This window comes from Dryobates pubescens, chromosome 35 (assembly GCF_014839835.1).
Source record: "Dryobates pubescens isolate bDryPub1 chromosome 35, bDryPub1.pri, whole genome shotgun sequence".
Classification (NCBI taxonomy): domain Eukaryota; kingdom Metazoa; phylum Chordata; class Aves; order Piciformes; family Picidae; genus Dryobates; species Dryobates pubescens.
In genome coordinates, this window is record NC_071646.1 from 2,652,937 (window position 1) to 2,675,710 (window position 22,774).

General features: G+C 60.9%; 1 protein-coding gene across 1 annotated transcript in view; it reads left to right on the plus strand.

The window, feature by feature from the left end:
- MAPKAPK2 (MAPK activated protein kinase 2) overlaps positions 1–18,401 on the plus strand; it is a 34,613-nt gene extending 16,212 nt beyond the window's left edge. Inside the window, exons 2-10 of the mRNA XM_054176379.1 lie at positions 10,271–10,410; positions 13,138–13,202; positions 13,932–14,011; positions 14,119–14,245; positions 15,456–15,531; positions 15,719–15,843; positions 16,447–16,532; positions 16,920–17,000; positions 18,146–18,401. Of these exons, the coding sequence (XP_054032354.1) occupies positions 10,271–10,410; positions 13,138–13,202; positions 13,932–14,011; positions 14,119–14,245; positions 15,456–15,531; positions 15,719–15,843; positions 16,447–16,532; positions 16,920–17,000; positions 18,146–18,289 (924 nt within the window). The 3' untranslated portion in view covers positions 18,290–18,401. The remainder of the gene's footprint in view (positions 1–10,270; positions 10,411–13,137; positions 13,203–13,931; positions 14,012–14,118; positions 14,246–15,455; positions 15,532–15,718; positions 15,844–16,446; positions 16,533–16,919; positions 17,001–18,145) is intronic.
- Positions 18,402–22,774: the final 4,373 nt, after the last annotated feature.

Here is a 22,774-nt window from a genome sequence, read left to right on the forward strand (position 1 = left end):
TCCCTGCAGGGAGGTTGGAGCCAGCTGGGGGTTGGTCTCTTCTCCCAGGCAAGCAGCACCACAACAAGAGGACACAGTCTCAAGCTGTGCCAGGGGAGGTTTAGGCTGGAGGTGAGGAAGAAATCCTTCATAGAGAGATTGGGCATTGGGATGTGCTGCCCAGGGAGGTGGTGGAGTCCCCATCCCTGGAGGTGTTTAGGAAGAGCCTGGCTGGGCTGCTTGGTGCCAGGGTTGAGTTGATCAGATGGTGCTGGGTGATAGGTTGGACTGGATGCTCTAAAGGGTCTTTTTCCAACCTGGTTAATTCTATTCTATTCTATTCCCTGTCCCAAGGTGGGCCCTGCCCATGGGTTAAGCTCCAAGAGGCTTCCTGTGTTGTGCTGGCCAGGAGCTGCTGGGAAGCAGCTGGGTGTTTGTGGGGCTTCTGGCAGGGCTCTCTGGCTCCAGCTCTGGCAGGGGGTTGGGTCTGGGCTGAGCCTCTCCCTTCCAGCTTAGAAGTGAGGCACGGGGGGGTGCATGTGCCGTTGGCCCGGGTGAGCTTTGAAGCTCTTCTCCAGCCCGAGTGCTTCCACGTCTAAAACCGACAGCAGCTCTGGGACGTGGGTGTGGGGAATCCCTCCCAGGGATGCGCTGGGGGAGGTTGGGCAGGGTGGTCCCCGGGGTCGCTGGGAGGCTGGTGGAGCAGGGGAGCCAAAAAGCTGCTTGGGATGCTCGGTGCTGCCCGCGGGGGAGGCTGAGCCTGCGCTGAGGCGAGAGGGAAGGTCCCGGGCGAGCCGCGGAGGGCTGGCGGAGCTGGCAGCGGCGGTGCTGGGCTGGGGAGGATGCCGGGGGGGCAGAAGAGGCTTTTTCCCCGGCTGTGCCCGTGGGAGGGGAGTGCAAAGGCCGTAGGTCAGTGCCGAGTTAATGGTTGGCAGCGGTGTTTACCTCGGTGCTAATCGCTCCTGCAGAGAGCAGCCACTTCCCACCGTGAAAGGCGAATGGGAGCTCTGCCCCCCCGGCAGGAAACCTGGGGAGGGGGCGGCAGGAGGAGCTGAGCCCAGCCCCGAGGCTTCGGGGAGGAGGAGGAGGAGGAGGAGGAGGAGGAGCAGCTCCGCTGGTGACAGCTCTGCCTCACCTCAGCCCCTCCTGGGGGGGTTCTGCTCCTTGCACTTTGTGTTGTGCAGACCAAGGGCCGGGGGGGGCCGCAGCCTGTCCCTGTGGGGGGCTGCAGAGGAGGCACGGGGGGGATGTAGGGGTTTGGTTTGCAGAGAGGGGGTCTCTGGGGGTCTCTCACCCCCTCCCCACTCGGATCTCCCAGCCTGGTGTCCTGGTGGCTTCTCGTGGGAAGGGACATCTTGGATGCCCACAGGAAGGGACAGGCTGGCATGGGGCATTCTGGCCATGCCACCCCCTCCAGGCTTCACAGGAGCTCTTGCCTAGGGTGGTGGCTCCATGGCTCCAGGCAGCTCTGCTCCCTGGGACCTCCTGGGCTGCCCTCCTGCCTGGCAGCTCCTTGCTAACCGTGGCTAAGATCTTGGCTCCTGACCCCAGCCCTGGTGCCTCCTGGAGAGAGGAGCACCACCAAAAACCCAAGGCCTCTTCTCATGTGTGGGGAGAAGAGGATGGTCCCAACCTCACCCCCTGGGACTGCTTTTTTTGTCCCTGAATTTGTTTTTCTTGGAGAAATGAGGCTGTGAGTGTTCATTTCTCTTCATGAAGCTCCAGCTCCAACCTGCTGCTGGTGCCATGAGTCACCAGGGATGCTTTGTGCTGCTGCCTTGGTGCCATTTACCTGCTCTGAGCCTTCTCAGGAGCTTTGCTGCCCCCTCCCACCAGCTGCCTCTTTGTCCCCAGTATGCTGGTGGCCCTTCTCCTGGTTCCCCCTGCCCTTGGCAGCCAGGGTACCCACTTGGGAGCTTCATCCCCCTGACACTAATGTGCCAAGGTGAGTTTTGGTGGAGGGAAATGGGTTCTGCAGGGCTGGCTGGGGGGCAGCACCCCGATTCCAGAGGGGTTGGAGGGGTGTGGGGGGAACAGGCCCCTGGCAGGTGGCTCTTGGTTAAGCCAGGGCCTCTCCTCTGCTCCTCTCCTTTGTGTGCTGGAGAGGCTTTTGTTGCAGCCTGAAAAGGCTGAATAGCTGCTGCATCTGTCAGGGGGAGAGTGCAGGGAGGAAGTGTTCAGCAGATGCCCTGGGGAAGGGGGGATGTGGGGTGGGGGTCCTGAGCATCCCTTGCTGGGCATGGACCCCCATGGGGTGGGAATCCTGAGCATCCCTTGCTGGATCTAGAACCTCATGGGGTTAGGGGTTCCTGAGCATCCCTTGCTGGATCTAGATCCCCATGGGGTTAGGGGTTCCTGAGCATCCCTTGCTGGATCTAGATCCCCATGGGGTTAGGGGTTCCTGAGCATCCCTTGCTGGATCTAGATCCCCATGGGGTAGGAATCCTGAGCATCCCTTGCTGGATCTAGAACCTCATGGGGTTAGGGGTTCCTGAGCATCCCTTGCTGCATCTAGATCCCCATGGGGTTAGGGGTTCCTGAGCATCCCTTGCTGGATCTAGATCCCCATGGGGTAGGGATCCTGAGCATCCCTTGCTGGATCTAGATCCCCATGGGGTTAGGGGTTCCTGAGCATCCCTTGCTGGGCACAGACCCCTGCAGGAGCCCCAGCTGGCAGGGCACAGAGGGTTGTGCAATGGCTGTGGGCAGGCCAGTGTGGCCCTGGGGCAAGAGGTCTGCTGGTGGCAGCGTTGTGCAACAGCCTCCATCCCTTCCTCCTTCCCTTCCTCCATCCCTCCCTCGGTCTCGGTGCCCTCAGGAGCAGGGGGTATGAGCCTGGCTGAGCATGGGGGGCTGCTGCTGGGTGGGTTTGAGCTGTCTGCTCACACACACAGCCCCTTCATGCCTGGCTGAGCTCGGTGGGAGGCCTTGCCCTGCCCTGGCTCCAGGTCTCCCTCCAAGGGCTGGGAGGATGCTGCCGAGCAGCCAGAGCAGCTCTGTGTCACTTGCAGCTGCACCTCCAGCCTCACTCCCTCTTTGCAGCTCTCAGCTGAATAATTCTCTCTCCCTGAGATGGTTTGATTGTTTTTTTTCCCCCAACCTCTTTGTGTTTCTCTGAGTCTGGGAAGGGAGCTTTGGTTCCTGGAGCCGCTGCTGCCCGGAGCTGGCTGCGCTGGTGCCCTGCCCGAGCCTCGGCCCCCACCTGGGTGCTGATGGCACCAGCCACAGTCCCTCCAGAAGGTTGGCAGCATCCTGCCTGGCAATCCATAAGGGCCTGGATGGAGTCCTCTCCATGAGGGAGCAGCAGCCATGCTGCTGGGTGGGGGAGTCCCCATCCCTGGAGGTGTTCAAGAGGGGATTGGATGTGGCACTTGGAGCCATGGTTCAGTCGTCAGGAGGTGCTGGGTGGCAGCTTGGACTTGATGATCTCTGAGGTCTTTTCCAACCTTGGTGATTCTGTGGTTCTAAAGAGTGCTGCAGGCTGGGGCATGATCATGGATTGGTAGAATGGGTTGGGGTGGAAGGGGCCTTGAAGATCAGCCAGTTCCAACCCCCCTGCCATGGGCAGGGACACCTCCCACCAGCCCTGGCTGCTCAAGGCTTCATCCAGCCTGGCCTTGAACACCTCCAGGGAGGAGGCAGCCACAGCCTCCCTGGGCAGCCTGCTCTCTCCTCATCCTCCCTGGAAAGAGTTTCTTTTGCTCTGGGCCCCCTGTGCAGCTCCTCCTGCAGCCAGGCCACCTTTCCTGCCTGGCTCTCCAAGCGCTTCTGGCTGTGGTGGATGGAATCCTAGAATCCTTTGGCTTGTTGAATCATCTTGGTTGGAAGAGAGCTTCAGGGTCACAGAATTACAGAACAGTTTGGCTTGGAAGGGGCCTTAAAGATCATCCACTTCCAACCCCCCCTGCTGTGGGACACCTCCCTCTAAGACCAGGCTTGCTCAGAGCCTCATCCAGCCTGGGCTTACACAGTTCCAGGAATGAGGCATCCACAGCTCCTCTGGGAAACCCATTCCAGGGGCTGCTTTGAGGGGTGGCCACCTGCCTGCCTCCCCTGGAGGGGTTATTTTTACTGCAACTTGAGAGGAGTTTATTTTCACCCCCGTGGTGTAGACAGGTCCTGAGGGGGGAGCGCCTCGAGGTGACGTGGGAGGTGGGCACCCTGCTGGGGGTCCCCTTGGCAGGAGGTGGTTGGTGAGGTTGGTTGCTGCCCAGGGCAGGCAGGTGGTGGTGAGTGGCACTGAGGTGAATCAGCTGTGAGCAAAATAGCCACGGGGAGGTCAAAATACCCTGCCTGCAGCTGGGGAGCCTGGGCTGAGCCTGCAGCCACAGCAGAGAGGAGCAGCCCTGGAAGATGAAGAGCTTGGTGTGCTGCTCTCTGCCTGAGCCTCCCTTTTCATGGCCATGGCCCATGGGGAGGTGAGTTTGGCCTTGCAGGATGCTGGGAGGGCTCAGAGTGCTCTCCGTGGCTCTCCCAGGGGCAGCAGCTTGGGGCTCTGGTGGCCCCACGGCGAGGAGCAGCAGCAGGATGGTGACATTTGGGACCTTCTGCCCTGCCAGAGGAGGAGGGAGGAGGAAGGAGCTTCCTTTGCACACCCACCATGATTCATGGCAGATCATCCCAGGGGGAGGTGGAGAGGCTGAATCAGTGGTGCCTGAGGACAGGCGAGGGAGCGCGAGCTGGGGTGGCTCCGGCCCCCAGGTGTCCCCCAGCCCCTTCCTTCCTTCCTGGCACCCACCCTCACCACCTTGGGGTGAGGAATGGGGGGGGAATTCAACTCCACGTGGTGCTGAGCAAACAGGCTGAGACCCCAGCCCTTTCCTTGGAGCTGAAGCTCAGGTTGGGTGCTGGCAGGAGCTGGCTGCTGGCAGGAGCTGGCTGCAGTCCTCTGGCTTCGCAGCCTCACTCCTTGCCCTGCAGAGGCAGCTTCTTGGGGTTTGGGGTTGCTGGGTGGGTGCCACCCCCCTGCAGGCACCCTGCTCAGCTGTTGTGCTTCAGGAACTGCTTCCAGGGTTTGCTCTGTCAAAGCTCAGAGCTGCTGCAGGAGCTCAGGAGGAGCCTTTGCTGCTCAGGGGGGGTCCCAAATACAGAGATGCTGGGCTGGGTTGAAGGGACCAATTTCAGAGCCCTCAGCTTCAGCTGGAGGGTTCCAGTGGAGCTGATGGGAGTGTTTGGCTTTGGTGACTGATTCCTCTCCCAGCCTGTGATGGCTCCTGGGGGGGGCTGGGCTGAGCCAAGGCACAGGAGGGCACCAAACGCTGTCTGCCAAGACCTGGGAGGTGTCAAAGTGCTGCCCTGGGAGCTGAAAGCTGCCTGAAAGCTGCAGGCTGGACTGGCCCTTTCCTGTGGGCAGATGCCTGAGGGGGGAAGTGGAGGTGGGACAGTGCAGGGCTCTGGGGTGGCACAGCTCTCCTGGTTGACCCTTGCATGGTGGTGAAGGGGCAGAGAGGAGGCTTGGAGCCCTGCCACGCTGCCACCTGAAGCACCCTGAAGGGGAATGGTTTGGGACTCCTTTGTGCATGCTGGTTGGGCTCAGTGATCTTAGAGGTCTTTTTCCAGCTGAAACAATTCCATGCCACTCTGAAACCTGGGGTTTTGCCTCTGAGGTGGTGGCTGAGCCACCTCTGCAGCTCTGCCCTTGGCCCAGGGACAGTTGTGTAACCCAGGGATCTGGTTACTGCCTGCTGCAGTGCCCAGGCTGGAGCCTTCAGCTCTGGAGAGGGGGAGCAGGCAGTGCAGGCAGGCTTCTCCCCCCAAGTGAAGATGAGTTTGATCTCCATGCAGTGTTTAGGAAGAGCCTGGCTGAGGCACTGGGTGCCATGGTTGAGGTGATCAGATGGTGTTGGGTGATAGGTTGGACTCAGTGATCCCAAAGGGTCTCTTCCAACCTGGTTAATTCAATTCTATTCTGTTCCCTTGGAAAGGGAACAGAAATGGAGAAGCTGAACTGAGAGCAGCTGTGGAGGCCCCCAGCAGGTTGTCAGAGAATGGTGATTGGGGTTGGAAGGGACCTCAGCCAGTCCCAAGCCCCTTGCCAGAGCAGCTTCACCTAGGGCAGGTCACACAGCAACATGTCCAGGAGGGTTTGGGAAGTCTCCAGAGAAGGAGACTCCACCACCTGCCTCTCTGGCCAGCCTGCTCCAGTGCTCCACCACACTCAAGGAAGTTCCTCCTCATCTCTATTTGGAACTTCCAGTGTTCAAGCTTGTGCCCATTAGCTCCTGTCCTGTCCCCTGGGCACCACCTGCTGCCACCTCCCCTCTGCAAAGGGTTAACCCTGGATTGCTCAAGTGGAAGCTGAGAGTGGCCCCAGGCTGGAACCCTCAGCTGAGGTGGGATGGGGACAAGTTCACCCTTGTGAACCACACAGGAGGTGCTTTCCCCTTCCCCAGCCCCTTTGCTGCCAGCCAAGGAACACAACTCCTGGGCTGCCCTGGATGCCAGAGCCAAACTGGGCACCTGGGCAGTGCTACCACCCCCTCCCCCCCCAGGCATCTTCAATGTGGAGCAACCTCTGACACACCAGGACATCACCCACTGGTGGTGTCACTCCTGAGTGTGGCCAGGGAGTGGAGGAGGGAGCAGGAGGGGAAGTCATTGGAGGAGAAACTGGTGGAACCACTGCCCTCACCCTGCCTGGCCCAGGACCAAGTGGTGCTCCCCTGCCCCTGTGCCATGCTCAGCATATCCCTGGGGCACAGGGAGCTGGTGCTGAGTGCCCAGGGCAGGGTGGAGGTTGTGTGGGTGCAGTGGGTGATGCCTGTGGGTTGCTTCAACCGTGGCTTAGGCATCCCCCTGTCCCCCCTGACCTTCCCCATGCCTCCTCCTTGCACCTGGCCTTCAGCTCTCCATCACTCCATTATCACCTGCCACCAGCATCCCTTCCCAAACAGACCAACTCCTTCTCTGAATGAGGTTTAATTTGCCTCTCTCCCAGCTGGGTGAGGACCTCTCCATCCCCAATCTCATCCCAGGCTGGCAGGCTTGCAGAGGGAGCTGGATGGCAGCTGGGGGTGCTTGGAGAGCAGGGGGACAGCTGTTGGCTGCTCTGCAGGTGGCTGAGCACAAAAGCCAAGGGCAGGGCCGTGCTGGGGCAGGTAATGGAGGCTGCTGCCTCCTGCTTCCTTAGGAGCACAATTAAACTCCTTTCAGAAGCTCTCAGAGTGACCTCTCCAAATTGGATGTGCATTTCTGTCCATCTCCTGTTTGTCTGCTGCAGCATGGTGTGAGCTGGCTGCTTCCTGCTGCTCCATTTTCCCAGCATCTCATTACCAACTGGGCCCTTGTTTGCCTTTTCTTCTCCTTTTTGTCCTTCCCCTTCTTCATTTCTCCCCAGCATCCTGGCTCCCCAGGCCAGGCTCTGCAGAGCTCAGCTGTAAATATCCCACTTTTTTTTTCCTCCTTCCCCCCCAGGCTCTTTCCCTTCAAATCCAAGTGCCAGGGGCTGCACTTTGGCCACAGCAACCCCAGGCAGAGCTACAGGCTGGGGTCAGAGTGGCTGAGAGCAGCCAGGCAGAAAGGGACCTGGGGGTTGTGGTTGACAGCTGCCTAAACATGAGCCAGCAGTGTGCCCAGGTAGCCAAGAAGGCCAAGGGCATCCTGGCCTGCATCAGGAAGAGTGTGGCCAGCAGGAGCAGGGAGGTCATTGTACCCTGTGCTCAGCACTGCTGAGGCCACTCCTTGAGTCCTGTGTCCAGCTCTGGGCTCCTCAGTTTAAGAAGGACATTGAGAGACTTGAAGGTGTCCAGAGAAGGGCAACAAAGCTGGGGAGGGGTCTGGAGCACAGCCCTGTGAGGAGAGGCTGAGGGAGCTGGGGTTGCTTAGCCTGCAGAAGAGGAGGCTCAGGGGAGACCTCCTTGCTGCCCAGGGAGGTGGTGGAGTCCCCATCCCTGGAGGTGTTCAAGAAGGGATTGGATGTGGCACTTGGTGCCATGGTTTAGCCATGAGCTCTGTGGTGCCAGCTTGGACTTGATGATCTCTGAGGTCTCTTCCAACCTTGGTGATTCTGTGAACTCTCTCCCTTCAACTCCAGCCTGTGCAGCTGGAGTGGAGCTTGCTTATAGACTGATAGAATTGTTGGGGCTGAAAGGGAGCTCAAGGCTCAGCCAGTCCCAACCCCCTGCCATGGCCAGGGACACCTCACACCACAGCAGGTTGCTCACAGCCACCTCCAGCCTGGCTGCAAACACCTCCAGGGCTGAGGCTTCCACCACCTCCCTGGGCAGCCTGTGCCAGGCTCTCACCACCCTCCTGGGGAACAACTTCTTCCTCACATCCAATCTGCATCTCCCCACTTCCAGTTTTTTCCCATTCCCTCTTGCTGCAGCCCAGGCTGTGGTTGGCTTTCTGCAAGCTTTTTGTGGCCTCAGCAGGATCTGGGGTTAGGCTTCACTAAGATTTAGAGGAGCAACCTCCTGTCCCACCTTCCTCTCAGCCCAAGGTGCAAATGAGCACAGAGGTGTTGAGGCTGGAAGGGACCTTGGAGGTCATCAAGTCCAATCCCTGACCTAGAGATGGAACTGCTGCTAAGCCTCCAGCACCAAACCACAGCCCCCAGCACCACATCCACACAGCATTTAAACAAATCCAGAGGATGGTGACTTACCCAACCCCCACCCCCTGCAGTGAGCAGGGACACCTTTAGCCAGAACAGCTTGCCTGGGGTCCCATCAAGTTTGACCTCGAATGCCTCCAGGGATGGGGCTTCTGCTGCCTCTCTGGGCAGCCTGTTCCAGTATTGCACCACCCTTGTTGTGAAGCACTTCCTCCTCCTGCCCAGCTCCAGGCTGCCCTGCTCCTTCCTCCTCCTGCCCAGCTCCAGGCTGCCCTGCTCCTTCCTCCTCCTGCCCAGCTCCAGGCTGCCCTGCTCCTTCCTCCTCCTGCCCAGCTCCAGGCTGCCCTGCTCCTTCCTCCTCCTGCCCAGCTCCAGGCTGCCCTGCTCCTTCCTCCTCCTGCCCAGCTCCAGGCTGCCCTGCTTCTTCCTCCTCCTGCCCAGCTCCAGGCTGCCCTGCTCCAGTTTAAAGATGTAGTTTTAGACCTCAGGGGCTCTTTGTTTGCTGGCTGGGCATCATCCATCACCAACCAGCCCCAGGAGCTTGGCTGGAAGAGAGGCCAGAAGTAAATGCCTGTTTCTGCCTTGGTGAAATGACCAAAGCAGGATCTTTGCAAGGACAGGGAGGGATGCACAGGGTGAGGGGAAATGATTTAGATTGGAGATGAGAAATTCTATCCAGTGAGGGTGGGGAGACCCTGGAGCAGGTTGCCTGGGGGGGGTGGTCTGTGGCTGCCTTCTCCAGGCTGGATGAGGCCTTGAGCAAGCTGGGCTGGTGGGAGGTGTCCCTGCCCATGGCAGGGGGTTTGGAACTGGCTGATCTCTGAGGTCCCTTCCAACCCAGCCCATGCTGTGATTTCCCTGCACCTGGGTGCAGCAGGGAGCAGGAGCTCCTGGTGCATCCCTGCTCCAGGGTGTTTTGCTGAACCCAAGCCCAAGAGCTGCTGGAGACAGGAAGGAAAAGGAAGTAGGCTCAAGACAGCCACGTTTGTTGCTCTATATTTAGGAGTGCATTAATTAAGGCTGGCTGTTTATCCTGCCAAACATGGTAATTAATGGTCTGTGACAGAGGAGCAAATCCTTCCTGCAGCTGGGAGCTGAGAGTTGCCTGTGGGAAGGGCCAGGGTCTCCTTAAAGAGCTTCTGCTGCTGGTGAGGAGAGCTGCTGGGAAGGGCACATCTTTGTCCCCTCCCCAGGCACCTGTGGCTGGGTGCTGGTGGCCTCAGGAGCTGTGGCAAGGGTCCTGCTGTGCCTAATTTGGGTGTGAGGGCACAGAGCAGGAGGGTCTTGCTGGCCCCAGGGAGCAGAAGGCTGCTGGTGGGTGGGCAGTGCTGCTGGGGGGCTGCAAAGAGGATGCTTGGTGGCACCCAGGGGGGCAGTGCTTGAGGTCCCAGCTCCTGAGTGCGGCAGGAGGCCTCCTGGCCGGTGGCACAGGTTGGCTGGAGGCATCTCAGAGGGCAAGGAGGTGCCAGGCAGCTGGGATAAGCTTTTTGCTAGCCAAGGGAGGAAGGGCAGGAAGGTTAAGAAGGTTGTGAGGGCAGTTGGCTTCACCCTCTTCCCACTAGATGGGGATGGAGGCACTGCTCAGAGCCTGCCGGAGCTCATCTCGATGCCACCCACAGCCAGCGCCCAGGCCTGGCCTTCCCCCTGCGCCTTCCTCGGGGGTGTGCCGTGCCAGGGAGGTGCCAGGGCCTGGCTGCTTGAGGAGGGAGGGCTGATGGGCTCTGCTTTGTCTCTCAGATGCTGCAGGACTGCCCAAAGGCGCGCAGGGAGGTGGAGCTGCACTGGAGGGCGTCGCAGTGTGCCCACATCGTCCGCATCATGGACGTCTACGAGAACCTCTACCAGGGCAGGAAGTGTCTGCTCATCGTCATGGAGTGGTGAGTCCCTGCTGGTGGCTGCCTGCAGTCACCTCCCCGAGGGGAGCAGTGGATTGCCCTGCACTGGGCACTTCCACTGCTCAGCTCCATGGGCTGCTGGGCCAGCTCGCTTCAGCTCCACCGGCACCTGGCGAGGTTGGCCCAGGCGAACCTTGCATGGTGCTGTGTCCCCAAGGGAGCACCACAGCCCCGGGGGATGATGCCAGAGAGGGGGCTCAGCCCCTTCCTTGCACTGCTGCTGAGGTGCTGAGGACCCCATGGAGGTGCTGCCGTGGGGGAGGCAAGCCCTGGCAGAGCCAAGCCCTGGCAGGGGCGCTGCAGCGATGCCACGGGAGCTGCATAGGCTCCCAGTCATACCGAGAGCCTGGCAGGAGGCTTCAGGCCCTGTGCCTCCTGCTGCAGGCTGATCACAGCCAGGCTCCCTTTGGCCATGGAGAGTGGGGGTGGTCAGCAGGTTCCTGGTGCCCCCAGCAGCCCCTGGTGGGGTCTGCTGGGCAGCAGGAAGCCAAGCCGGGGTGACACATCCCTTGAGGTCACTGCAGCAGCAGCAGCAGCAGCTGAGTGCCTCGGGGCTGGGTAGATGTTTGATCTAACCTGGGGAGGAGGAGGAGGAATGAAGGGGAAAGTCTTGAAACCACATCCCAACCGCAGCTGTGATTTGCTGCAGCTTCCTTGCCAAAACCTCTCCCCTGGCAGGTTGGTTGAGCTGCCTCGGGGGGGGGCAGCGGCTGCAGGGAGCACCAGGAGCGGCTCCCGGGGCAGCCTGCAGCTTCCCTCTGAGGGAGGAGGCTGCTGAGAGCCACAGCAGAGCCGCTGGGCAGCTGGAGGGGAGAGGTTTGTCGGTGCAGCTGCCGGTGTGGGAGGAGAGCAGCAGGGGAGGGGTGGGAAATGAGACCCTGGGGCAGTCTGGGGGCTCCCTGCAGCGTCCCTGCCACAGGGCCTGGCTGCCTGCTGGCTGTGCCAGCACAGGGTGGCATCTGGCTTTCAGCAAGGGAGGGGGGGGAGTGCCTGCTGGTGTGCCTGGAGCTGCCTGGACTGCAGGTGTCCAGCAAATGGCAGGGAGATGCTCTCTGTGCTGGGAAAGCCAGAAGCCACTGCTGCTGCAGGGAGATAAGGCAGGGGCAGGAAGTGTTGCTGGCCCTGCCCTCGGGGGGGAACTGTCCCTGCTCTGCCCCCTGCCCTCGGTGGGGAGCTGTCCCTGCCCTCGGGGGGAGCTGTCCCTGCTCTCCCTGCTGCCCTCGGGGGGAGCTGTCCCTGCCCTGCTCTCCCTGCTCTCTCTCGGGGGGAGCTGTCCCTGCTCTCCCTGCTCTCTCTCGGGGGGAGCTGTCCCTGCTCTCCCTGCTGCCCTCGGGGGGGAGCTGTCCCTGCTCTGCCCCCTGCCCTCGGGGGGAGCTGTCCCTGCTCTCCCTGCTCTCTCTCGGGGGGAGCTGTCCCTGCTCTCCCCCCTGCTCTCTCTGGGAGCTGAGTTTTCCCTTGAGGTGCCAGGTGAGGGAACCCCACCCAGCTTCCTGTGCTCCTTCTCCAACGCCTGCGGTGAGAACTTGCTGGAGGTTCAGTCTCTCCCTCCCCCCAGCCCATGGCTGAACCCAAACTGGTGCTGCTGACATCTCAGCCATGCCCTGCTCTTAGCTCAGCACTTCTGCAGGGGTTTGCTGTGCCTGAGGGGGTTGGGTTCTCAGCTGAAGCAGGCCAGCCCTGCCTCCTCACCACCTTCCAGCCACCTTTGCTGTCTTTACTGTAAATGTGATTCTGTGGCTGGGTGGGGAGACCACATCCCCTCGAGCCCTGCACCTCCAGCAGCAGCATCAGGCCTCTGCCCTCCTCATTTCTGGAAGGAGGAGGCTCCACAGCAGCCTGTGCCCAGAAACACCAACCCAAGGGCTTGGATGGGGAAGGGATTCGTTTCTTGCTGAGCTTCTGCAAGCTCCTGGTGGAGCAGCAGAGGCTTTGGTCCTGCTTGTGGCAGCTCCTGGTGGAGCAGCAGAGGCTTTGGTCCTGCTTGTGCCAGCTCCTGGTGGAGCAGCAGAGGCTTTGGTCCTGCTTGTGGCAGCTCCTGGTGGAGCTGCAGAGGCTTTGGTCCTGCTTGTGGCAGCTCCTGGTGGAGCAGCAGAGGCTTTGGCCCTGCTTGTGCCAGCTCCTGGTGGAGCAGCAGAGGCTTTGGTCCTGCTTGTGGCAGCTCCTGGTGGAGCAGCAGAGGCTTTGGTCCTGCTTGTGGCAGCTCCTGGTGGAGCAGCAGAGGCTTTGGTCCTGCTTGTGGCAGCACCTGGTGGAGCAGCAGAGGTTTTGGTCCTGCTTGTGGCAGCTCCTGGTGGAGCTGCAGAGGCTTTGGCCCTGCTTGTGGCAGCTCCTGGTGGAGCTGCAGAGGCTTTGGCCCTGCTTGTGGCAGCTCCTGGTGAAGCAGCAGAGGCTTTGGTCCTGCTTGTGGCAGCTCCTGGTGGAGCAGCAGAGGCTTTGGTCCTGCTTGTGCCAGCTCCTGGTGGAGCAGCAGAGGCTTTGGTCCTGCTTGTGCCAGCTCCTGGTGGAGCAGCAGAGGCTTTGGCCCTGCTTGTGGCAGCTCCTGGTGGAGCAGCAGAGGCTTTGGTCCTGCTTGTGGCAGCTCCTGGTGGAGCAGCAGAGGCTTTGGTCCTGCTTGTGGCAGCTCCTGGTGGAGCTGCAGAGGCTTTGCTCCTGCTTGTGCTGGTGGGGGGTGGCTGGTGCAGCATCTCACCCCAGCTGCTTCTCTTCCAGCTTGGATGGTGGGGAGCTCTTCAGCAGGATTCAAGACAGGGGAGACCAGGCCTTCACAGAACGGGGTATGGAGCCCACAGGGGCCTGGGCTTTGGGGGGGTCCCTGGGCTCTGGGGGGTCCCTGGTCCAGCCCATCCTCTCAAGCCCTCTTTTGAACCCTCAGCAGGGTTTTGCACTTGGGGAATGGGGGCTGGGGGTGGGAGTGGTCCTGTTTCCCATGCTGACTTACAGAGCAGGGTCAGGGGGGGTTTGCTCAGCTGCCCCCAGCCTGCCCTGCTCCACTGGCCTTCAGGAGCACCTCCCTCAGAAACTGAGCTCCAGGCTTGAGGTTCTCCCAGAGCCCATTAGTCTCATCCCCACTGCTCCTGTGGCCAGGAGAAGTGTCTGCAGCCCCTCACCCCTGAGCCCATTGCCCCCTTGGCTTCCCACCCTGCAGAGGAAGCTTTCCCAGTTGGTTTCCATGCAGGTGTGGGGTCCCAGCTGGCTTAGCCTCCCAGCTCCAGACCGAGCCCCTCCTTGGGGGGTGTGAAGTTGATGTTGGGGTCAAGGGCTGGGTGCTGCCCCCCTTCCTTCTGGGAGTTTCTCTTCTGTTTGCTGCAGGCTCCTGACCTGGGCATGGTGCTAGTGGGAGGGCTCTGCTCGGGAAGGAGGGCTACGAGTAGAGGAAGCCCTTTGGCCTCAGCCAGGTTCCTTGGCTCCTGGTTTGCAGAGCAACCCAGGGCATGGTGCTCCTTGGAACCTGCCCATAAAGGCTCCTGAGGGTTGGGCTTGGGTGGGTTTTTTCCCTGCTTCAGAGGCCTCAGAGATCATGAAGAGCATCGGGGAAGCCATCCAGTACCTGCACTCCATCAACATCGCGCACCGGGACGTGAAGGTAGGGCGCTGCGCCCTCACCTGCTGCTGCTGAGCCCCTGCTGGGCCCCCTGTGCCCAGGCTGCTGCAGCAGCTCGTTCTGCTCACTCCTTCCCTGCCTTTTCACAGCCAGAAAACCTGCTGTACACCTCCAAGAGGCCCAATGCCGTGCTGAAGCTCACCGACTTCGGCTTCGCCAAGGAGACCACCACGCACAACTCCCTGGCCACGCCGTGCTACACCCCCTACTACGTGGGTGAGTGCTGGGGGGGCCCTGCTGGGAGCCTGGCAGGGCTGGAGGCCACAGCTGGGCAGGTTTGGCTGCTGCCACCCATCACACTCCCAGAATGGGTTGGAGTGGAAGGCACCTTGAAGATCAGCCAGTTCCAACCCCCCTGCCATGGGCAGGGACACCTCCCACCAGCCCAGGCTGCTCAAGGCCTCATCCAGCCTGGCCTTGAACACCTCCAGGGAGGAGGCAGCCACAGCCTCCCTGGGCAGCCTGCTCTCTCCTCATCCTCCCTGGAAAGAGTTTCTTTTGCTCTGGGCCCCCTGTGCAGCTCCTCCTGCAGCCAGGCCACCTTTCCTGCCTGGCTCTCCAAGCGCTTCTGGCTGTGGTGGATGGAATCACAGAATCCTTTGGCTTGTTGAATCATCTTGGTTGGAAGAGAGCTTCAGGGTCACAGGGCAACCTGTTCCACTGTCTCACCCCTCTGACTGGAAAGAATTTCTGCCTCACCTCCAGTCTCAGTCTGCCCTGCTCTACTTTCAGATCATTGTCCCTTGTCCTGTCACCACAGGTCCTTCATGAACAGCTCCTCTCCAGCTCTCCTGTAGCTCCTTCAGATTTTGGAAGGCTGCCGTGTGGAGCAGCCTGGAGCAACCCCAGCTCTCATCACAGGAAGAGGAGAGACAACACAAAACTGTAGAGAGCAGGGAGGTCTCCCCTCAGCCTCCTCTTCTCCAGAACCCCAGTTCCCTCAGCTGCTCCTCACCAGCCCTGTTCTCCAGACCCTTCCCCAGCTTTGTTGTTAGCCCTTGGGCTGTGCTGCCCAGGGAGGTGGTGGAGTCCCCATCCCTGGAGGTGTTCAAGAGGGGCTTGGATGTGGCACTTGGTGCCATGGTCTAGTCAGGAGGTCTGTGGTGCCAGGTTGGACTTGATGATCTCTGAGGCCTCTTCCAACCTTGGTGACTGTGATTCTCAGGCCTCACTCTGTCCCATGGCCATGCTGCAGCCTCCTTTGTGTCGTGCTGGGGGCTGAGGGCTGGCAGCATCCTGCATCGCTCCTGCCTCTGCTGCCTGCACAGTCACAGTGGCCCCCACGTGGCAGCACTTCCACCGTCCTGAGCAGGGCTGCTGGGACCTCATGGAGGTCTTTTGCAGCTCCATGGTGGGGGGGTCAGGCCCCTCTCAGCTGGCTCTGCAGCTCCACTTTGTCTGAGGAGTTTGTTTCTGTCTTTACCAGCCCCAGAGGTGCTGGGCCCCGAGAAGTACGACAAGTCCTGTGACATGTGGTCCCTTGGTGTCATCATGTACATCCTGTAAGTCCCACACCTCCTCCTCCAGCCTCCTGAGGTCAGGAGTTGGGGGGGGGGATGCATCTCCTGGGCTTGTCTGTGGGGCTGGCAGGGCTGAACCTTTCCCAGCTGCCCTGCCCTGTGCCCCGTGGGTGCTGCTGGGGAGGTGCTGGGGGCAGGGCTTGACTCTCTGCCCCCCGTCCTGGTGCAGGCTGTGTGGGTACCCTCCCTTCTACTCCAACCACGGCCTGGCCATCTCCCCTGGCATGAAGAAGAGGATCAGGATGGGGCAGTATGAGTTTCCCAACCCTGAGTGGTCAGAAGTGTCAGAGGAAGGTAAGCATGGGCCCCGTGCTGGCCCCAGGCTGGGTTCTCACCACCCTCACTCTCAAGAGTTTCTTCCTAATCTCCATCTCAGTCTCCCCTCTCCCAGCTCAAAGCCCTTCCCCCTCCTCCTGGCACTCCCAGCCCTTGTCAAAAGTCCCTCCCCAGCTCTCCTGGAGCCTCTTCAGGTGCTGGCAGGCTGCTCTCAGGTCTCCCTGGAGCCACCTGTTCTCCATGCTGAACAGCCCCAGCTCTCAGCCTGTCCCCACAGAGAGGTGCTTCAGCCCTCTCATCATCTCTGTGGCCTCCTCTGGACCCTCTCCAACAGTTCCAGGTCCTCCTTGTGCTGGGGGCCCCAGAGCTGGATGCAGGGCTGCAGGTGGGCTCTGAGCAGAGCAGAGCAGAGGGGCAGAGCCATCTCCCTTGCCCTGCCTGGCGCTGGGCAGCTCAGCGGGGAAGCAGCTTCACCTCTTTGCCCAAGAGGCTTTGGCTGAAGGATGTGGCCCAGGAACAGAGGGGCTGGGAGGTGTGTGCAGGCTTGCTGGGTGCCACCTCTGCGTGGGCAGAGGGCCCCCTGGCACCTGCTGGTGCCCAGCCCTGCACAAACCCTTGCAGTGAAGCAGCTGATCCGAAACCTGCTGAAGACAGATCCCACCCAGCGCATGACCATCACCGAGTTCATGAACCACCCCTGGATCATGGTGAGGGGCTGGGGATGGCAGTGGGGGTCAGATGGGGCTGGGGATGCAGAGATAAGGGGCTGGCTGGGGCTGGAGATGGGGCTGGGGCTAGAGATGGGGCTGGGGCTGGAGGGATGGCAGTGGAGAGGTAGGGCTGGGGATGAGATGGGGCTGGGGGTGGAGGGATGGGGGTGGAGAGGTAGGGCTGGGGATGAGATGGGGATGGGGGTGGAGGGATGGGGGTGGAGAGGTAGGGCTGGGGATGAGATGGGGCTGGAGGGATGGAGGTGAAGAGGTGGGGCTGGGGCTTGGAGGGATGGAAGTGGGGATGAGATAGGGCTGGGGCTGGAGGGGGGGATGAGATGAGCTATGAATGGCTCCCAGCTGAAGCTCCTCTGCTCTCTGCAGCAGTCCATGCAGGTGCCTCAGACCCCGCTGCACACCAGCCGTGTGCTGAAGGAGGAGAAGGATCTGTGGGAGGATGTGAAGGTGAAGCCTCTCTCTGTTGCTGTCTGAAACACTCTGTGCCCTGGGGGCTGTCTGGGGACTGTCCTCTTCTGCCCTCTCTTTGCAAACAGGGCCAGGTTGGGCTTGGTGTGAACATCCCAGCTGCTGGGGGGGAGCTGTGCTTGGGCTGAGGCTGGAAGAATGGCTGCTGGGGCTCTCAATCCCTGCTCCAGTTGGTTCCTAGCTGCTGGGGGGGAGCTGTGCCTGGGCTGAGGCTGGAAGAATGGCTGCTGGGGCTCTCAATCCCTGCTGCAGCTCAATCCTAGCTGCTGGGGGGGAGCTGTGCTTGGGCTGAGGCTGGAAGAATGGCTGCTGGGGCTCTCAATCCCTGCTGCAGTTGGTTCCTAGCTGCTGGGGGAGCTGTGCTTGGGCTGAGGCTGGAAGAATGGCTGCTGGGGCTCTCAATCCCTGCTGCAGCTCATTCCTAGCTGCTGGGGGGGAGCTGTGCATGGGCTGAGGCTGGAAGAATGGCTGCTGGGGCTCTCAATCCCTGCTGCAGCTCATTCCTAGCTGCTGGGGGGGAGCTGTGCATGGGCTGAGGCTGGAAGAATGGCTGCTGGGGCTCTCAATCCCTGCTGCAGCTCAATCCTAGCTGCTGGGGGGAGCTGTGCTTGGGCTGAGGCTGGAAGAATGGCTGCTGGGGCTCTCAATCCCTGATGCAGCTCATTCCTAGCTGCTGGGGGGGAGCTGTGCCCGGGGCTTGAGGCCTGGAAGAATGGCTGCTGAGGCTCCTCAATCCTGCTGGGGGGGGGGGGAAAGGGGGCCTGCTGCAGCTCATTCCTAGCTGCTGGGGGGAGTTGTGCCTGGGCTGAGGCTGGAAGAATGGCTGCTGGGGCTCTCAATCCCTGCTGCAGCTCATTCCTAGCTGCTGGGGGGAGCTGTGCCTGGGCTGAGGCTGGAAGAATGGCTGCTGGGGCTCTCAATCCCTGCTGCAGCTCATTCCTAGCTGCTGGGGGGAGCTGTGCATGGGCTGAGGCTGGAAGAATGGCTGCTGGGGCTCTCAATCCCTGCTCCAGTTGGTTCCTAGGGGGCTCAGGGGGGCCACAGCTGCCCTGGGGCTGCTGGGGTGGGGGGAAGTGACCTGCTGAGCCCTTGCTGATGGTGCTTCCCCTGCCTGCTGCCTGCAGGAGGAGATGACCAGTGCCCTGGCCACCATGAGAGTGGACTATGAACAGATCAAGATCAAGAAAATAGAAGATTCCTCCAACCCTTTGCTGATGAAGAGGAGGAAGAAAGCCAACCCCACTGAGCCTGCTGCTCTCCCCCACTGAGGCCCCCTCTCAGCCCACCAGCCCTTGAGAGAGAGAGAGAGAGAAGAGGGAAAGAAAAAAGCAATAACTCTATTATATATAAATATATTTTTTAAGGAAAGACAAAAAGAGAGAGACTCTGCTGTCCAGAGCTTGGCATTCAGAACTTTTCTACCCCCCTGGGGTCTGTCTTTGGTGTTTTTTATTAGCTCCTCACCTCTGTTCCCTGGAGCAGATCACCAGCCCCCACCCCCAGGGGCTTGGTGTTCTGTAGCTCAGCACCACCAAGACTTGGGGCTGGGGGGCTTTGGGGGTTGCTTTTGTGTCTCTTGTGGTACAGTCTGGGTTGCTTTTTAGTTGGGGCTGGGGGGAGGTGGCTTTGGTTTGGTTTGGGTTTGGTTTTGACTGCTCTTTGCCTTCTTCCCCCGAGAGATGGAGCTGCCTGTGGTGACCCTTTTGGGGCTGCCTCTCACTCAGAAATGGGTTTGAAGGAGCTGCTGGGAGAGCTGAGAGCCAGGGAGGAGAGGGCAGGGGGGGTGGGGGGTGCTGGCTTTGGGCTGGGGGGCAAGGGGCTGCCTGATGCCCACCCTGCTGTGTGTGGCAGGGTTGGCATGGGGGGGTGGGGGTTGGTCTTTGGAAGCCAGCTCTGACCTCAGGAGAGGGGCCCTGGGGTGGGGGCTGAGCAGGAGGCCAGTGCCTCTCCCTCCCTCCCTCCTTCCCTGCCAGCATCTCCCTCTCTCCCCTCCCCAGCACCTCCCTCCCTCCCCTCCCCAGCACCTCCCTCCCTCCCCTCCCCAGCACCTCCCTCCCTCCCCTCCCCAGCACCTCCCTCCCTCCCCTCCCCTCCCCAGCACCTCCCTCCCTCCCCTCCCCTCCCCAGCATCTCCCTCCCTCCTTCCCCTCCCCCTCCAGCATCCCCCCAGCAAGATGTTTCCCTCCCACCTCCCCCCCTCCCACAGCCCCCAGCTCTGGGGTGATGCTGTCCTGGTTTTGGGGGGAGGGGGAGTTGTCTCTGGGGACACATGGGTGGCCTGGGGGGATGTGTGGAGGCGGTAGGGGGGGTGTGGGGGCAGCAGGGGGCCACAGCTTTGAGTGGAGATGGCAGCACTGCCCCCTCCCTGCCCGGGGGCTGGGGTGGGTCGGGGGTGGGGGTCTTGTTGGTGAGCCCTGGGGAGGCTCAGTGCCAGCAGCTCCCAGAGGGGCTGGGAGTGATTTCCCCCTCCCCAGCAGGTGGGGGCAGGGGGGCTGCTCCCCAGCCCTTTAGCCCCTGGGTTATTCACGTTGTTCTCCTTGGTGGTGTTGGTGTTTCTTGTTCCCCTCCTCATTATTCTTAGTCCCAACCTTTCTCTGTGGTCAGTGTGCTGGAGGGGGGGAGGGCAGGGGGAAGGGGAGGGGGAGGGCAGGGGGAAGGGGAGGGGGAGGGGAGGCAAACCCCACCCCCAGCCAAGGTTTTTAAGGCAATGTTTAGTTTCTAAGGTGAACTTTGAGCCACTCTGGGGAACTTGGAAGTTGTTTTCCAAGCCTCATTTGGTTTTAATCCTTTGTTTGTTTGGTTTATTTTCCCTTTTTCCCCCTCCCCCACCTCCCTTTTGGTTTTTTTCCTCCTCTTTTTGTCCTCTTTTGAGGATTTTTTGGGTTGGTTTTTTTCCCCCCCTCCCTTGTTGTCTGTTGGCTTATCCCAACCTTCCTGGTCTGCTCTTCAGTCCTTTGGATTAAAGACACTTAATGCCTCAGCCAAGTCTCTCTTCCAAGCCTCAGCCAACCTCTCCCCCTCTCCCTCTCCCTGCCTTCCCCCCTCCCTGCCCCCAGTCAGTGTGTCTCCCTCCTCCCTGCCCTGCCCCCAGCCAGTCTGTCTCCTCTCCTCCCTGTCCCCCCTGATCTCTCTCTCCTTCTCCCCTTCCACCCCCAGTCTCTCCCTCTCCTCCCTGCCTCCCCCTCCCCTCCTCACCTCAGACTCTTCCCTCCCTGCCTGTGTGGCTGTGAAGAACCAGCTCGGTGGGGGTGCTGATGGACAGCGGCTGAACAGGAGCCAGCAGTGTGCCCAGGGGCCCAAGAAGGCCAAGGGCATCCTGGCCTGCAGCAGGGACAGTGTGGCCAGCAGGAGCAGGGAGGTCATTGTGCCCTGTGCTCAGCGCTGCTCAGGACACACCTTGAGTCCTGTGTCCAGTTCTGGGCTCCTCAGGTTAAGAAGGACATTGAGAGACTTGAAGGTGTCCAGAGAAGGGCAATGAGGCTGGGGAGGGGTCTGGAGCACAGCCCTGGGAGGAGAGGCTGAGGGAGCTGGGGTTGCTTAGCCTGCAGAAGAGGAGGCTCAGGGGAGACCTTCTTGCTCTCTCCAACTCCCTGAAGGGAGGATGGAGCCAGGTGGGGGTTGGTCTCTTCTCCCAGGCAAGCAGCACCAGAACAAGAGGACACAGTCTCAAGCTGTGCCAGGGGAGGTTCAGGCTGGATGTTGGGAAGCAGTTCTTCAGAGAAAGAGAGATTGGCCATTGGGATGTGCTGCCCAGGGAGGTGGTGGAGTCCCCATCCCTGGAGGTGTTCAAGAGGGGATTGGCTGTGGCACTTGGAGCCATGGTTTAGCCATGGGGTCTGTGGTGCCAGCTTGGACTTGGTGATCTCTGAGGTCTCTTCCAGCCTTGGTGATTCTGTGATTCAGTGCTCCAAGCTGGGCAGCTCCCCTCCTGGGGTCTTCAAATGGCTCTCTTGGGGTTTTCTTTAACACCAAAGAGGCTGAACTCACAGCATCCCAGCAGGGTGAGGGTTGGAAAGGACCTCTGGACATCATCCACCCCAACCCCCTTGCTCCAGCAGGGCTCCCACAGCAGCTTGCCAGGAGCACAATGGCCAGGGGGGGTTGGAAGCTCTGCAGAGAAGGAGACTCCACAACCTCCCTGGGCAGCCTCTGCTCCCAGCTCCTGCTCTCCAGGCTTCCATTGCTTAAATAATGCTGGTTCTGGGGCTCTGCTCAGGAGCATCTCTTAGCTGCAGCCAGTTCCACCCCACAAGGTCTGGAGGAAGAGAGAGGGGGAGGGAGCTTGAAGTGTCCAACCCTTACCTGGGTGATGGAGCAGCTTGGCACCGAGATGATGCCTCCCAAACCCACCTCTGGGTTGGGGTTGGGGTTGTGACCCCACCACAGGCTGAGCCACACAGCCCTGCCCCAGGCAGAGAGCACCCACAGCAGCTTGCCCAGGAGCACAGGGGCCAGGGGGGGTTGGAATCTCTCTGGAGGAGACTCCACAACCTCCCAGGGCAGCCTGCTCCAGGCCTCCAGCACCCTCACAACGAAGTTGTTTGTCCTTAAGGCCAAGTGACAGCTCCTGGGTGCCAGCTTGTGCCCAGTGCCCCTTGTCCTGTCCCTGGGCACCACTGAGAAGAGTCTGGCCCCATTCTTTTGCCCCCTCCTTGCCCTTTGGCTCTTGCTGAGCGTTGCTCAGATCCCCTCTGGAGCTGCTCTTCCCCACCCTACTGTGTCTCCTCTCTTTCCTCCTCCCAGGGATGCTCCAGCCCCTCCCTGGCATCTTTGTAGGCTCTGCTGGGCTCTCTCCAGCAGTTCCTTGTCTCTCTTGGAGCTGGGGAGCCCAGAACTGGAGCCAGTTTTCAGCCATGGCCTCATCAGGGCAGAGGGGAGGGGGGAGGAGAAGCTTCCTTGCCCTTCTGGCCACCCTTCTCCCTGCACTGCAGGTTCCCTGGGGGGGGCTGCAGGGCTCTGGTCGGGTGCTTGGGAGCAAGATCTTGTGGCCCTGTCTGTGCCAGCTGCTGCAGACAGCTGCTCCAGCCCTGCTGGGGCCAGGGGGACAGAGGGCATGGGGAGGTGGCTGTGGGTGCTGCACCCCGGGGGCCAGCAGAGGGAACTCTGCCTCCAGCATCGTGGCTGCAGGCTCTTGGGCACCGACGTCCCTGGGTGCTGGGGCTGCCCCCTGCTCCCCACTGCCCCTTTGCTGGCAGCCATGGGCTGTGCTCTTCCCAGAAAGAATAATTGGCCATTGGGATGGTGGTGGAGTCACTGTCCCTGGAGGTGTTCAGGAGGGGATGGGATGTGGCTCTTGGAGCCACGGTTTAGTTAGTCAGGAGGTGTTGGGTGAGAGGTTGGACTTGATGCTCTCTGGGCTCTTTCCCAGCCTTTTTGAGTCTATGATCCTGTGGTTGATTTTGTGATCCCCATGCATGTGGGCAGCACTTCCCAATGGCCAATCTCTCTGTGAAGAACTTCTTCCTCACATCCAGGCTGAACCTCCCCTGGCACAGCTTGAGACTGTGTCCTCTTGTTCTGGTGCTGCTTGCCTGGGAGAAGAGCCCAACCCCGACCTGGCTCCAACCTCCCTTCAGGGAGTTGCAGAGAGCAAGAAGGTCTCCCCTGAGCCTCCTCTTCTGCAGGCTAAGCAACCCCAGCTCCCTCAGCCTCTCCTCCCAGGGCTGTGCTCCAGCCCTCTCCCCAGCCTCAAGTCCAGCCAACAACCCAGCCCTGGCTGCTCAACTAGCCCTTGGCACCGAGTGTCTCCTCCA